General features: G+C 38.3%; 1 protein-coding gene and 1 long non-coding RNA gene across 3 annotated transcripts in view; one reads left to right on the top strand and one right to left on the bottom strand.

Annotated features, from left to right (window-relative positions):
• The window catches only part of LOC307156463, a 35,516-nt gene extending 22,036 nt beyond the window's left edge, over nucleotides 1-13,480 (bottom strand). For both annotated transcript variants that reach the window (XR_013820717.1, XR_013820718.1), the window contains exon 1: nucleotides 13,410-13,480. This is a non-coding gene — a long non-coding RNA (uncharacterized lncRNA). The remainder of the gene's footprint in view (nucleotides 1-13,409) is intronic.
• Nucleotides 1,739-5,785, top strand: cd248a (CD248 molecule, endosialin a). Its single transcript, XM_079867512.1, has one exon. It carries the CDS (start codon nucleotides 1,946-1,948, stop codon nucleotides 4,115-4,117), a length of 2,172 nt encoding a protein of 723 aa, XP_079723638.1. The 5' UTR covers nucleotides 1,739-1,945; the 3' UTR covers nucleotides 4,118-5,785.
• Nucleotides 13,481-16,165: the final 2,685 nt, after the last annotated feature.

Here is a 16,165-nt window from a genome sequence, read left to right as displayed (position 1 = left end):
TTGGAACTGTTTTCTTCCCTCGATTCTTGGATTTTAATTCATGTTTCATTTAGCTAAAGACTGTCTGGCTCTTACTAAGGTGTAGCTATTACACAGATCCAGGGTTGTATTTTTCACATTGAGTGTTTCCATGGTAATGATTGATATGTTCTTGTAGAACATTTGCAGTGTATGAACAGATTTGTCCAAGCTCTTAGGATTGTCACAAGTATCTTTTCTCTGTTTACTAACAGTGAATTTTGCATTGTAGATGTATCATTGTGCATGTGCACTGAAAAACAAATCCACAGATTACAGATCATTTAACCTTTTGAGACCTCTCCAAAAAGTTATGATATGAAATATTTGCTTTTAATGATCACCACAACAGGAGACAAATTGCTTGGTTTACGATTGTCAGGTTTTATGAGTCCTTGTCCATAGTAATACACAATAAAATAAACACTAATACACCACCCACTTCAGTGCATGAAGTAGTTATCTGACATTATAGGTTGTGTTAGACGTGTGATTCATCTGTATTTCATTCACAAGAATGATTTTTTAATGCTCTTTTAGAAATCTAGCCATTTCCTCCTCAGGCTGCTCCTGTGTAACCCCCCACAGAACTGTATCCCCATTACGACCATATACAGGCCGAGACCCACCTCAGTTTTCCCCCTTCTCTGTTTTCTTTACAAAACTAGATCTGCTTTTGTTCCTTACGATTGTGGATACTTTAACCTCTAGTATAACTAGGTCTGTTATCATTCCGGTGCACAGTGATTGTTGATGTTGCAGAGTTTTCACAGGCAGACCTGGCAGACTTCAGGTCATTTGAGTTTTTCTACGCTCAGTCAGGTATGAACAATACTTGTTTCATTCATCAAGGTTTCTGAAAACTGTACATTTGCACATTTACATTCATTGACGATTATATATTTTCACATAACAATGCCCATTAGACATTTTGAAACACATATAAATGCTTATTTTTCAGTCCAACATAAAATATTTAGTTGCTATAATAATTTCTTGAGTAATTAATTCATCTAATATTAGTGCAATAAAGTTACATACTTTATTTGGATATTAACATTTGTCTTTATATTTTGTCTTTCATTTTTTATAGACCTGGTTTTAGAGAGGAGGGGGACATTTGGGGGAAAAAGAAAAAAATGCTTAAGAGCACAATAGCTTTTACATGGCATGATAACACATTACCCACAGCACCACAGCTCCAGCAAAACCAAGGAGAGACCCAGAAAGAAAACAATATGAAAAACTGGAAAGATCAGAGAAAAGCTGGAATAAGAAAGTCCTGAGAGATGCGAGTGGGACTGTTAGAGCAGACTTGGTCTTTGTTAAAAAATTCTCTAGTTTTTGTTTGCTTTTTATGTGGGTAAAATATAAGCATTACAGTTTGTTCTAACTTATCCTGCATTCAGAGTTTGGTGGGGGTGGAGAGTCACATGGAGTTGCGGGGGGTGGTGCAGCAGGGGCAGAGTCCCAAACCATTTCCATACACGCTCTTATGAGAAACATACGTTACATTCTGGTGAAAAAGCACAGAGACTGCTGCACTTCCCCCCCAATCCCCCCAAAATACACACACACATTGGTCCTGCCTGTGCCAAAAACATCTTTTTCGTCTCCCCCCTTTTTTTCAGTCACTCCTACCCTTCTTCCATCTCTCCAACCCTCCCTCTCTCTCTCTCTCTCTCTCTCTCTCTCATGCTGGAACGTCAAGGGTGAGATTGTAAGTTCTCATCTTAGGCACAGATCTCCACTGGACAGTAGAGAGAAAGGAGGGTGGTGAGAGAGGAAATGAAAGAAGGGAAAAGTTTAATACAGGTACAAGTATAAGAAAAATGGCCATCTAGGGCACTGAAGAGTATTTTAGCATATTGAAAGCCACCTAAAAAAGGGAAAAAGAATACAAAGGAAAATAGAGTAGGTGTGAGGTATGGGCTGTCCGGTTCTGTGTGTTATTCTGCTGTCCTCACTACTTTGCCTCTACGGCGTGCAGACTCTGGACTTGAGAGAACGGGATGCACTCTGCAGCGAGGATGGGTGCTATGTGCTCTACTTTCAGCGCAAGATCTTCCTGGACGCCTGGCGGAGCTGCAAGGAACTAGGTGGGAACCTGGCCACCATCAGGCACCCAAAGGAAGCAGAAATGGTGAAGGAGCTCTTCTCCAATGTGGAACTGAGACCACACCACAGAGGCAAGGCAAATATCTGGATTGGCCTTCAGAGACAACCCCGACAATGTTCTCCAACCCGGCCCCTGCGTGGCTTCTCGTGGATCACTGGAGATCAGGACACCCAGTACACAAACTGGCTAAAAGAGGATTCGGTTAGTACCTGCTCTTCCCCACGATGTGTGGGGATGCCCTACAGCACTGCAGCCAATGAGCAAGGGGATAATCTAAAATGGAAGGACGGACCTTGTTCGATTTCAGTGGATGGCTACCTGTGCAGGTATAACTTCCAAGGCATGTGTACAGCTATTGCTAGTGAGGGAGATGGGAATACACTTTATAGTACCCATTTTAACCTGCTGAGTACCCTCTTAACGCATGTCCCATTTGGATCAATGGCAACTGTACCATGTCCTACTATGGATGACCAGTCAGTTCTGTGCACATTAAAGGATGATGGAACTGTAGGTTGGAACAGGGATCCACCTTTTTGCTCTGATGTGACTAAGACAAGCTGGTGTGATAAGGACAATGGAGGTTGCCATCACTTCTGCATTGAGAGTGACTTGCACAACTACTGCGATTGCACTGAGGGTTTTCTCCTGGCTGAGGATGGGGTAAGCTGCTTTCCGTCTGACCCTTGCAATGGGGCTCCATGTGAGTTTGAGTGCTTGCCTGTAATGGACGGCTACCGCTGTGCTTGTCCTGATGGCTACATGCTGGCACCTGATGAACGGGGCTGTGTAGATGTCGATGAATGCCTACAGAGTCCCTGCGAGCATATCTGTGTAAATGCACCTGGTACCTTCGAATGTCGCTGCCAGGATGGATACCGACAAGATGAAGAGGGTGCCTGTGAAGATGTGGATGAGTGTGTGGATGACCCATGTGAACATGCTTGTGAAAACACATTGGGTTCCCATATTTGCCACTGCCATCTTGGTTTTGCCCCATTGCAAGAGGACCAGAGTCACTGTCATGATGTTGACGAATGCCAAATTGAGGGAACATGCGAACAGATGTGTATCAATTATGAAGGAGGCTTTGATTGCTACTGTGAAGAAGGTTATATTCTACAACCTGACCAATATTCCTGCAGACTCATCGGGCAGGACCTGGAGACTTCCACAACCACTGTCTCCAACCCATTGATTACTCTTAACCCCATTTGGGAACCAGAGGATCCTGTCTACCCATGGCGCCCTCCATCTGAGTCTGATTGGGGAATACCTCTGAACTGGCAGACTGAGCTGCCCAATGTGGAGACTGTTCCGACAGACCTGATTTGGACAACTGAAGTGGAACCTGAAATAACTACACCGACTGAAAACTCCCCTGAGGTCATTAAAGTTGGTGAACATCATCCAGAACAACCGGTTCATAATGCCTTTTTTCCACAAACCATTCCGACGCCCACACCAGACTATTATGAGGATGAGAGCACAACAGTTCCCACAGACCACCCTTCCACCACAGCTTTGGGCGGGGCCTGGAATTGGCTCTGGTTCAGCTCAACCCAAACAAAGCCTGAGACACAGGAAACTGCTAAGAACCCTTTACACTTCCATGAAGATTATGAGTCTTATGACCCAGACCATGATGATGACAGGTATGATTATGATTCAACCACCTTTGGTCCAGGGCAGCAAACTTCCACCCTGTTCCCAATGCAGTCACAAGGAATAGAGGAGGTCATCCTTGATGATGACAACAACAGTGAGAAGAGCCAAGGAACCAGCTGGTTGCTAGTTGGATTGCTAGTGCCGCTTTGCATCTTCATTGTGGTGATGGTGGTCCTTGGCATTATCTATTGTACTCGCTACACAGTTAAACCACAGAACAAGAACACAAGCGATTGCTATCACTGGATTGCCGGTGCTGGTGATAAAGCGGCTGCTGACATATCTGGTAGCGGAACTAAGTCCCATGTTTAAGCAAGTAGGACTGTGTCTGGACAGTGTGAAAATGTAAATAAACTTGGTTTTGTAACTTCACAGTCATGGGAGTTCCAAGAGGAATTCGATGGATTGAGGATAAGCACCCCATCTATTCCCTTTGACATTTTTAATCCATAATTATTTGTGGATGTTTATCTGGACAGTTTGCTATGCAAGAAAAGGGAGGTGGGGGGCAAAGAGGAATGACTCTAAAACCACTAAGCCTCATTCTCTGCTGTCCTCCAAGAGGCAATAAAAATTGTTCTACTGTTGCTCACACTGATCTCTTGTTTTGCGAAACAGTTGCTTAACAGTCACATGGCAAATAAGAGAGCATGCTTGATAGACTTTCTTGAGAAATGTGGGTTATTTATTTTTAATTTGAAAGAACTTTCCATCTGAATAGCTGTGCTTGTGTCATTCAAGTGAGTCATGTCTTAAGAAATTTGTTCTGTAAAGAGCCATAACTTCAGTCCATTTTGACAATGTTAAGATTGTTATTCCCTGTGGTGATCCAGACCAAGAAAAAGGCTTTCTATCATATTTGTTAAATGTTTTTGCTACAAAACTGTGCCTAACAAGAAAATGCTTTCTAAGCATTCTGTGTCTAATGACAGTAAACAGTCCTTTAGAGCAGTGGTTTTCAATCCTGGTCCTTGCTGTCTCCCTTATTTAACACACCTGATTCAGATCATCAGCTCATTAGGAAAGAGCTTCATCAACTGAACTAAGTGTGTCAGATAAGAGACATATAACCAACAAAATGTGCAGAGTGGTGGGTCCCCAGGACCTGGATTGAAAACCACTGCTTTAGAGGTTAGTCTGGTCATAATACCACATTATGAGAGTGAAGTTGGTCATACTTCACAAGCAATGTAAAATGTTAGAACAAGCAGCCAGACAATGGTGTACCAATGACTTTTCTTTGATCAGTTTATAGTGTTATGTTTTGATATGCTAAGTGAAAGTGAGGTATGGATAAACAACCAAATTTCCTACTTTAACAACTTTTTTTTTTTTTTTTACTGTTTATTAAAGTGCTCAACAAGGCTTAAATGTTGGTGTCTTTATTTTCTGGGACATGCAATACTTGGCTTTTGATGTCATGGCTTATACATGCCTATAACATTAATCAACAATGTTTTACTGTTTAATGTGTAGGCTTTTTTAGGGTTAGGAAAACTACATGATAAGGGTTCACACCGTTACATAAAAGTAACTATGCCTCCATCCTATTATTTTCTCTCTTGTTCCATTTGGATACTGAAGGGATTTTCAGTGACTGACAGTGGTACTATGAAGGTACAGAACCATACCAGCTGATTATCCAATCAGATAAATCTGGACAGACATCAGAGAGCTACTTACTGTCATGCTGTGTTGTGGATAATTGGCGTGTTCAGCCTTCACATCATCACAGGAAAAGCACTCCAGTGTAATCGCTCGAAAACCGACAGCTTCCTACATGTCTTACTGTTGTGGTTACAGTTCTGTGTGAGACAACTTTAGATTCATCTTGGTCTAAAACTGAGTTCAGTAAGATTTTAAAGAAATCAATACTATTGAGCAAGGATGCAATATATTGTGAATTATAAGTGACAGTAAAGAGTTCAACATTGTTGTTTAAAAAGTCTATTTCAAATAAATGCTGTTCTTTTGAACTTTCTATTCATCAAAGAAAAAAACTGTCATGGTTTCCACAAAAATATTAACTAGCACAACTGGTTTCAACACTTATAATCAAAGAATTGTAATTCTTAAATTGTAATAGTATTTAAATAAATGCAGCCTTCCTTTAAATAGATGTTGTAAAGAATGAACAAAAAAAGCATTATGGCTAAATATCTGATATAGCCTATATAATTGTCTTTATGCAAATTAAGAGCATAATTTTGTAATTATATTATTTCTTAGGAAATATATATAATCATTTATAGCCACATGCTATAGTAAATATTATATGCTTCCTTAAAGGCATTTAACTAATTCTTCAAATAATCCCTTTAAATACTGCAATCAAACTTCCACAATAATTACTAATGTTAACAAATGCTTGCAGTAATGAGTTTTATTTCAAAGGCTTACTGATTGTTTGTGTTTGCTTCGTGCCCGCAGGCATTCTCACTTTCAGCCCAGTGATAAGCAGCTGGGGAAAGATTTCAGCAAGAGACTCTTCAAAGGAAATTTTTGAGTATTTCATGGCCATTCCACATTCCACAGATGCCTCTTTTAAATTCAGCAGTGCATTAGGAGGGGGAATAGACCGATTTCTGTTATGTATTCCAAAGTGTGTTCGGCATTACTGGCTTAGCTGTGTGTCTGTGTGTGTTTGATTGCATGCTCTCCTGCCTTTCCTGATAAACAACCTGTCAGCTTTATTAATTAAGGAAGAATTATTATTGGGGCACCGTTCCTACATTCCACGCAACATATAGAATCCAAAGTCAATTTTATGCCTCGTTTCCAGCACCTATGGAGGATGATATGGCTCATTAAAAACACCAGTGTGTGTTTTTAAAACATCAGTCTGACATTCCATAGCCCATCCGACATGGAATATTGGCAAATGTGTTTAGCATGCCTTAGTGTATTGGGATGGACGGAGAATACCAAAAATTGATTTATTTTATTTTCTCAGTATAGACTAGAGAAACCTAGCAAGCTTTGCTGCTTTGCTAAATTCCAGCATTACCATGAAATAACTTTTAATATGGTATTCATTTGATGTTGAGGTGTTTTCCTTCATTCTGTTCATTATCATCATTCCAGTTCTTATTGGTTCATATGCAAATGTTCAGTCCAGTTGTAGGACTTTCTGTAAACTTGCTGGCAATTTGAACGAATCACGTACAGGCGGGTCTCAGCTATGCTGTATATGTGGCCATAAATCTTCGCATGTATCCTTATGGACTCCCTTGGCTGCCTGCTGTAATGCTTGTCCTATGATCAGTCATGTGTGAAAGTGCATTGTGTCAGAAATTTGAGGGGGCAAATTGCAAAAAGAAAGGAAGATCTGGGGAATCTAAGAGGATATAAGAGGAAGGAAGGAGAGATGGGTGCTGGGAAATGTGTATTTTGCTCTACTATAGTTACTGTAATATGGAGCCAGGCTGAATATCTATGCATGACACCAAACTGGGCTTCTCGTATACTAGTTTCCAAAGTTTGTTTTATAGCTTTTAGTAAATTATTCAGAATTCACATTTTGGCAGATACTTTCTTAACCAAAGGACTTTTAACATCATGCATTATGTATGTGAGTAAATGGAGCTAAAGGGACTGCAGGAATAAGATGAGATGCAAAAAAAAAAGAAAAGAAAGATGTAGCTCTCTGTGAATGTGTATGATTTGTGCATTCCTAATAGCATGAAATGTGAGATAAGACTTAACTGATAAGACTAAACTGGAACACGGTTGATCTATGATGCTCTTTGGTGTTCAGGTATGTTTTATGTGTTGTAACAATAAAAGACAACTAGACCTATTGGACATGTCTGCAAGATCTACATATTTATTTATCAAAATGATTTGTATTTACAAGCAGGCATCATGACCACTTAGTGTATATTGAATGTCTGTCAGCAAATATCTGTTGGAATGTAAATGTGTGGGTATGTGTGTGTGCACTATCCATCACTGACTTCTCAAATTAAGTTAAAATTGCTCCCTATGGTGGAATTTTATGAGTCAACTTCATAATCTGCTCTCAAGTGAATCTTGTCTAAATCTTCCAAAAAGGCAGACCATGTTTCTGGTGTAAAATACATTATTCATGTGCAGTTCAACTATATGAATATATTCCATGCCCCAAAACATTATCAGTCAGTTGTAGGTTGTTCTGAAACATTGCATGCTTTTACAATTTTCCTTTCAGAATAAAGCAGATCAGACAAAATGCAGTCATGCCCTATTTTTCTAAAGCGCTTGGATTACTCGCCAAGATCATGAAATTCCTCTTGAGTAGCTTTGCTTTGATCCGACACGAGCATCATTTTCTCTTTCCAAGTCACTTCAGCGAGGACTGCCATTCTCAAAGCTTTTTGTTTTCAGGAAAGTCAACCGATACCCCAATCCCACATTCTTTACTTCGGTTCTGTTCTGGTTTCTTAAAGTGCTAATAGCACGCCTCGTGATGCCTTGTGTTTATGGGACAGACTCAGAGGGATTAAAGATCTACAATTAGAGATTTTTGAAGCTATGGTTCCTGCCATTCAGGCCAAGGTCTATCTGTTTTCACAAGCTGTTGAGCAGATGTGTAGATCACGGGGTTTCCCAAGCAGACGCCTTTGATCTGTCAATCAACCTTAAAATCAATTCATTTTCCATGGCACACTGTATTGCTGTAGCAGCAATTTCACAAACAAATAGAACATGACTGTATATTGTCCAATTTTGTGTGCGTATATAAAGCAGCAGCTACAGTATGTGCAGTTGGTTTTAGTGTTTTTGCTTCAGGATATGAATATCATCGCTGTTAAATATTAATACTATACAACCAACTATTCAGGCAGCAATCATTTTCCTATATTGCATTTCAAGACCGTGTTATCTTAATTGCATTGACATATGTAGTAACAAAGTTTAGTAACTTGGAAATGCTCAGATTTTTTCCTCTAAGCCTTAAAGGGATAGTTTACACAAAAATGTAAATTCTGTCATCATTATCTCACCCTCATGTTGTTTAATTCATTTTCATTGTAAAAAGAGCAGAAGCGTTGTTTGAAATATCTTCTTTTGTGTTCGACAGAAGACAAAAAAAAAATGCAGGTTTGGAACAACGTGAGGATGAGTAATATGAAAAAAAAATGCATTTCTTATTGGACTTGCCCTTTAAGAACCATGGCAGTAGATTTTCTGATACAGTTGTTCATAGAAACTCGAGTCTTGGATTCAAAGGCAGAAGGTAAAGTGACCAAATGACCCTCTCAAACACAGTAGAAATAGTGAGATCGTAAGATTGCCTGTTCTGCTCTTGTGTTTCTGTATATATTCTGGATCTGTCTGCCTGTCTAACATGACCTTAGACCACACTTAAAGGAGAAGTTCACTTTTAAAATGAAAATTCTGTTATCATATACTCACCCTCATGTTGTTTCAAAGCTGTATGAATTTCTTTCTTCTGCTGAACAGAAAGGAAGATATTTAGAAGAATATCAGTAACCAGGCAGTTTTTGGGTCCCAATGACTTCCATAGTAGGAAAAAAATATACTATGGAAGTCATTGGGACCCAAAAACTGTCTGGTTACTGATATTCTTCTAAATATCTTCCTTTCTGTTCAGCAGAAGAAAGAAATTCATACAGCTTTGAAACAACATGAGGGTGAGTATATGATGACAGAATTTTCATTTTAAAAGTGAACTTCTCCTTTAACCCCTTAGCATAATGTAAAATCAATGAGTCTGAAAATAGAAAACAAGAGATTAGAAACAAGGCCGCATGTGTGATTATGCGAATGTGCAAGTGTTTAAAAATAGCAAGAAATATGTATTTAACATTCTGCACCATGACATTTTCTCCTATAAACCCCAGTCTTGGTGATTTGAGTTGCTTAGGAGCAATTGTGAATGAATTCTATTGTAATCCTAGAATCTTTGTGCATGAGACCCAGGGGATCCTCTTCTATCTCTGCCGTTATCAATCCATAGTCATTGCTTTGCCAGATATCTGATTACATGCTAGTCTGGGGCTTTTTGAATGCTTTTGTCTAGTTTATTAAATTTTTCATTAAGATTTTGTGCTAACACTTTATTTTGATGGTTTAGACATTCTGTTGACTATAAGTTACTTTGCTGCTACATGTCAACGTATTCTACTGATCTAAAAGTCTACTAATACTCTAATGAGAGTTAGTTGACATGTAGGTGCAACATTACTTATGGGGTAAAGTAAAGTAGTATTTTTTTTATAATTTATAGCGCAGATTGTTAAAGTGAAGCAACATCTGGTGTAATCTAATATTTCCTGTGCAGATTTTCCCCCTTTAATTCCTGTCTAGACAATCACATAAATGTAGCTGAGGTGAATCCTTGGGAGTTTCTGTCTGAGCTACAAAATTTTCTATTTATTAATGACAAACCCAGAAGTTGTTTTCATTCTCAGTTGAAGCCTTTCGAAAATACAATATTTATATCCTTATGAATAAGGAAGGATACAAGATGCAGCACACTAATGTATGAATATCATGAATAACATACCCTCAGCGATTTCTTTTTTTAACCCAAGCTGCTGTTCTTAGAAAGAATTTGAAAATTCATTTCCTAAGGAAGCCTGTGCTTTAAATAAAAAAAAGATGGCACTCACGAGAGAAAAATTAAGATGTGATAAATAATTGAAGTTCAAATTGAGACTAAACAGTAATTGCGCTGACACAAATGGAAACAGTCCATTTTGTTCAAATCCTTTTATATGTTTCCTTCCGAAAATAATCAGAAGAGTAATTTCCAATCAACATGAATGTATTATATAATTATATTTAGCAACATTCATCAGTTAAATTTAGAATTAATTGTCATAATAAACACTTCTTCCTCCAAGTAATACTTCATTTGTGCAACTGTAGGCTGTTTACAGTTTCCAGGCAACAACTTGGCACGTTAAAATTGAATGTGCAGTCATGTGTGTGCGTTTATATTTATTTATAGTCACTAAATCTTTGAATGTGACTCGTCCAAGTTGTGACCAACCGTTTCATAAATATATGAGGATATATGGATTCCGCTAAAATGGTAATGTTGGGTATAAGATAAGTGTATTATGCTCAGTTGTTAGTACTAGTAGTGGGTCAAAAGATTTCCTCAGGTGTCTTTGTGTGTTTGTAAATTCCATGCGTCTCATCAGAAATTTCTGGTTGATTCTGTTGATTAAATAAATAGCTCAGGACAAATGTTCATTCAGCTGTGAACGAGCTATGAACAATAAACAATATCTAAACTATGGAATTATGTAGTAAACCAATCATGAGGAATCATCTGATTATCTGTGTCGTTTACTCTTGGAATGTTTATTGGTGGAAATATGACTATAGGTAAAGCGAGTGGTTTGACTGGACTATCTCACTTAGGAAAGAATGTTTAAATCATATCATCCTTCTACGATTCTATCATCCGAGATTTAAACACAATACATTATACGCGTGTCTCCTAATTGGCTCCACCGAGGCTGAAAATGAGGAATCATTCTCTTTACTTTATATTTAAGGCAGGTATTTGGATTCACTCCTTTTGGTGGAGGTCCCCAGTTTGTCTTACTAATTCCTGCTAAATGACTCTCTGGAAACTTCGCTGGAACATAATGGAAGGTTATTAGTGCTTTAGGTGAAACCAGATGTGGGAGGGTCATAAAAGCAGCATTCAGCATTCATAAAACGATCTTCTCCTGTGGCATCACACACACCTCTCTTTCCAAGAAAATGCTTTAAACGGGAGGTCTGTCTATATCCTAACATTTACGAAATATTGGAAAATTGATGTGAACTCCTCTTTAATCTTGGTCCTGTTTACAGTACTGGGGGGCCTGTCTGAAATTGAGGTTGTTGCCCTCACTTCTGAGAACCGTTTTATTTTTAGCCTTTTCTATCAATCACAATGTCATAATCTGCCACTTTCCCTATGATCGATTTCTCGAGCACCTCAGGGGTCTCAGCGAGGTCTGCAATGCAGCATTTTCCTATGGACAGAAGCCAGATCAGGCAGCTTTTTTAGCCCGCATACCTCTGACAGAATGATAAGGACATGTAGACAGTACAAGTTCCTACTTGACCTTTATTCTAATAATATTACTGGGCAAGGTGGCTTTTGTTCTCCCTCTGTTTTAGACTGTGTCATGCTGACAGTTTGGAAGAAGGGTCAAAATGTACCATGGGAAAATATGATTGCGCCCCAGAGTTTTAGAAATTGCTGTCGTATCTAATCATTTGTGCTGATGATAATTCTTGCCGCTAGCATGTACAATGCCTTTTTGGACACTGTCTTTTCAGAATATGCACAATAGACATTAGCAGTATGACAGATGCTTAATGGAAATGTTATACTCGTGCTGAAGACCATTGAGGAAATGTCACTGTGATTGAGTCCAATGTTTCCTCCATGTGGCCCCTTGGGGTTGTGCACATGTTCAGTCAGCATTCATCAACGCTTCTGCTTCATTCTTGGCCAATTAACAAAAACTGGCTGAAAAGAATGGTCTCACATTTGAGCAATATTATTATAAAAGAAACAATCTGGCCTCACATTTAAACGTCATTATCATAATAAAGGGAGAAGAAGATTAGTGTGGACAGTAATTAAATGACTGCCTCAGTTGTGATATCACAGATCGGTTGTTTTTATTGAGTCATTAAAACTGAAGCCGTTGTCATTACAATTCCACATCATGACCATGAAAAGTGGGTATAAACAAGTGATTTTCTGGTCACACTTTAGATTAGGGTCCAATTCTCACTATTAACTAACTGTTAACTATGAGTTTTGCCTCAATAAACTCCTAATTACACTGCTTATTAATAGTTACATGACATATCCTCCATTACTTTTTATTATTATTAATCTTTCTGCAAAATCAATGACTTTTAGCTACTAATGGACACCAGCCACCTCCGAACTCGCATCATAAAAGGGTCATAAAATCAGGTTTTTAGGTCACCTAAAAATATTAATTATTTTAACATCCGCTGTGTCTTGTTTTTTTTTTTTTTTTTTTTTTTTTTTTTTGCAGTGCATATGATTCTGCAGTCCAGTTTCTTTTATATAAGGAAATAATGTTGTCCAGTTTTATTTAATGCTTGCATAAATGGCCAATTGCTTTCACAACACATAACTCATTTGACATTGAGAGACAATATGAGAGACAAAAAATGCGATCAGATGACTCATATGCTGTCATCTATATATATATATATAAAGAGAGTAAATTAAATTTGCATAGACCTTTGCAATGTTTCACCCATTTCACTTGAAACGGGCCTCGCAACAGAAGCGGCCTCGGCTTGAGCTCGAAAATGTGCCCCGTCCCCTGCCAGCACGCCGAGCAGACGCCAGGGTCTCCGTGTGAGTTCGTTTTTAATATTTATAAAGAATATAGCTCGAAAAAGATCCCCGTCCCCTGCAATCACACCGTGCATAGCATACGCCCTCTGTGTGAGATCGTTTTTAATCTTTATTAAAGAATATAGCTAGTGAAGCAATATACGAGCAAGCGTGCTGTTTTCCCGAATATCAGAACGTTTGCAGATGTCGTATTGATTTTATACAACAGTTCAATAAACAAGTAGTTAATATTTTGTGACTTACATTTTAGACAAATCCACAGCAGAGCCATTGCGCATCTCCGAGGAACACAACGATGTTTTGTTGTATGGATGAATCAGCAGTTTTGAACGAATCCTTTGACTGAATGATTCAATGACTCGCTTGTTAAAGGGGTCATCGGATGGTAAATTCACTTTATATGGTGTTTGCAAATGTGTATTTGCAGTGTGTGGACACAACCACCATACAATGAAAAAAAATCCATTCACTCCTTTTTTTAATCCTCAAAAAGTCTAAACACTCTAGGACTCTAAACACTAGGCTATACACAAATTGAGGAATATTAATCAAAGTCTTACAAACTTTACATGAAGACCCTAAAGAATCATACCAACTTGTGGAAGATGGGCATCCGATGACCCCTTTAAGACAATGAGTTGCCGCCGCCTACTGCCGGTTTAGCTTCATATTTAAGAGAGTATCATTTCATTATTCGTAGTGATAGATAGAATGCATTTATAAATAGACTATTACGGGTGAAATGAGAGAACTTTGTTGAATATAACAGAGATAATAAAGGATTTGCAGTCACACTGCATGAAATGCTTGTCTGTCTTTTTTTCTCACATGGGGACCTCCAACTGTTTCTCTGAAACAGGCCTCCGAATTGCAAAGGACGCCTTTGGTCTTCCGGTTTGCATTCCCACAGCATGAAGGTAAGATCTTACGGATTTATGAATGAACCGCTCATTTTAAAATCTTCCCGGTCTACTGACATTTGTAGTGATATCCGCTTCAAACATTACAATGCTCATGATAACTCTCCTCAACTCTACAATTACAAGTAAACCCACTCACTCTTTGACAGCAATGACTTAGAAATATACAGAGCGACCCCAAAAGCGGAAGTTCAAAGACAAAACTCTAAAGACGGCTGTGCGTTTGTTTCTCTGCTGCATGAGGTCTATAAATACATGTTTTCCATTAAGATTGCAAATCATGCTCAGGAAAACTTTGCATGCTCCTGAACGTTTATAAAGCGCTAATGCATTACAAAATGAATTTTAAAAATGAATTAATATTCAGAACGAATAGTGTTGAGGAGGCCGCTGGCTCATTTGTTTCCATTAAGTCTATATTTCTCCAATTACAGATTCTGTAGCCTTGGGACTGAGCATCTACATGCTAGCAGATACACTCACTGTCTCGAGCTGCCTTCATTTTTATGCCTCGAAGACAGAAGAGTTTGAGTGTTGCTATGAGATTGGCTTGGTAATGGGCTTTGGCATTGATTCAAAAATTCACTCAGATACAGTGGAGACCTTATTTAGTTCCACTGCATGCTTTTCACATCCATACACTAAAATGTGTCCAGGTGTTCTATAATCGGTCTAAAGTTAAAAGGTTTTACCAACCCGACCTTTCTGTGATTGAGGGCAATACGTTGTTGGTCAAAATATATGCTCAGCAGCACTGTGGGTATTACTTTGTCAATCCGCTCACCAGTGTAGGTTCTTCAGGGGATTCAGCGTGATTAGTTCTGTCCATCTTGATCAACAGTAAAAGGTTTCAGTAGCAGTACTGAATATGTAATTAACACCCTCTTGTTGCGTTCAGCCTCATACAGTTGTGCTAATGTATGCCTATTTCTTTTCTCGTTTATGTACCTCCTGCCGTATCAGTCAAATATTTTTGCATGCAAATATACATTTTTGTCATTTACTCACCCTTATGTCGTTCTAAACCTGTAGGACTTGCGTTCTTCCGTGGAACACAATAGGAGGATTTCTGAAGAATTCTCACAATATAAAGTGAATGAGGACTGGAGTGGAAGATTACGGTAAATAATGATTTTAATTTCTCGTCTCTTCCCACAGAAACACAGGGCTTAAATAGACAGCAAACAAGAGGGGCTAATTTAATTAACTAAACGCACCTGAACAGAACTAAACCAATCCGTAACCATGGAGACACACAGGCTGGGGACGGAGGAAGACTGAATTAACAACCTAGAAAAACCAACCTAGAAACAGAGACATGAACAGAACAGAAACAAACTCTAAACATGGACAAATAAACTCAAAACGTGAGCCATGAACCAAACCAACCTGCTGCGAGGTGAACCATAACATTACAAACTTGAAAAATCGGACAAAAATACAAAGGTACAATGTGTACTTTACGTCTTTAGTGAGGGAAAGGACTACAATCCCATGAAGCATTGGGAACCGCAAAATCGAATTAAAAACGACGGAGAAATATCAAACTACTTATTTAAAAATGTTGATTATGTATATTAAAACAACATATTTTAATTTTATTGTAAAATATGCATATATGTTCAAATCTTTAAATATTTTGAGAGTGTAAGGTGATTATGTCATTCGCAGTGCTTCATGGGAGTGGGCGGGGCTAAAGAGATCTTTTGGAGTGTTTTGCTTGTTTCAGCTCTCTGATTGGTGGAATTCTCTGTACAGCATCATGAGTAATGTAGTTTTTCACCACAAATTCTGCTATTAAACACGATTATTTTAAAACTAAGTTAAAATTATGTGGCTTCAACAGAGGTAAATACCATCAGTTACCAACCTTGTAGCTCACAGTACGCCTATCTTTAAAGGTTTATATTATCATTAAAAATAAATTTGAATTTCCCTGTAGAGAAAATGAATGGAGTTTTAATTTCAGGTCTGTTGAACTCCTTGAATTCCTTTACGTTTATTCCAAAATGATAACTTAATTTACTCTTTTGAATGCTTACATACATAATATTTAAAAATGAAATCTTTAACCATCAG

The sequence above is a fragment of the Squalius cephalus genome (assembly GCF_949319135.1).
Source record: "Squalius cephalus genome assembly, chromosome: 3".
Taxonomy (NCBI): Eukaryota; Metazoa; Chordata; class Actinopteri; order Cypriniformes; family Leuciscidae; genus Squalius; species Squalius cephalus.
The sequence above is the reverse complement of the archived record's forward strand: the minus strand, read 5'-3'. Positions and strand labels throughout refer to the sequence as shown.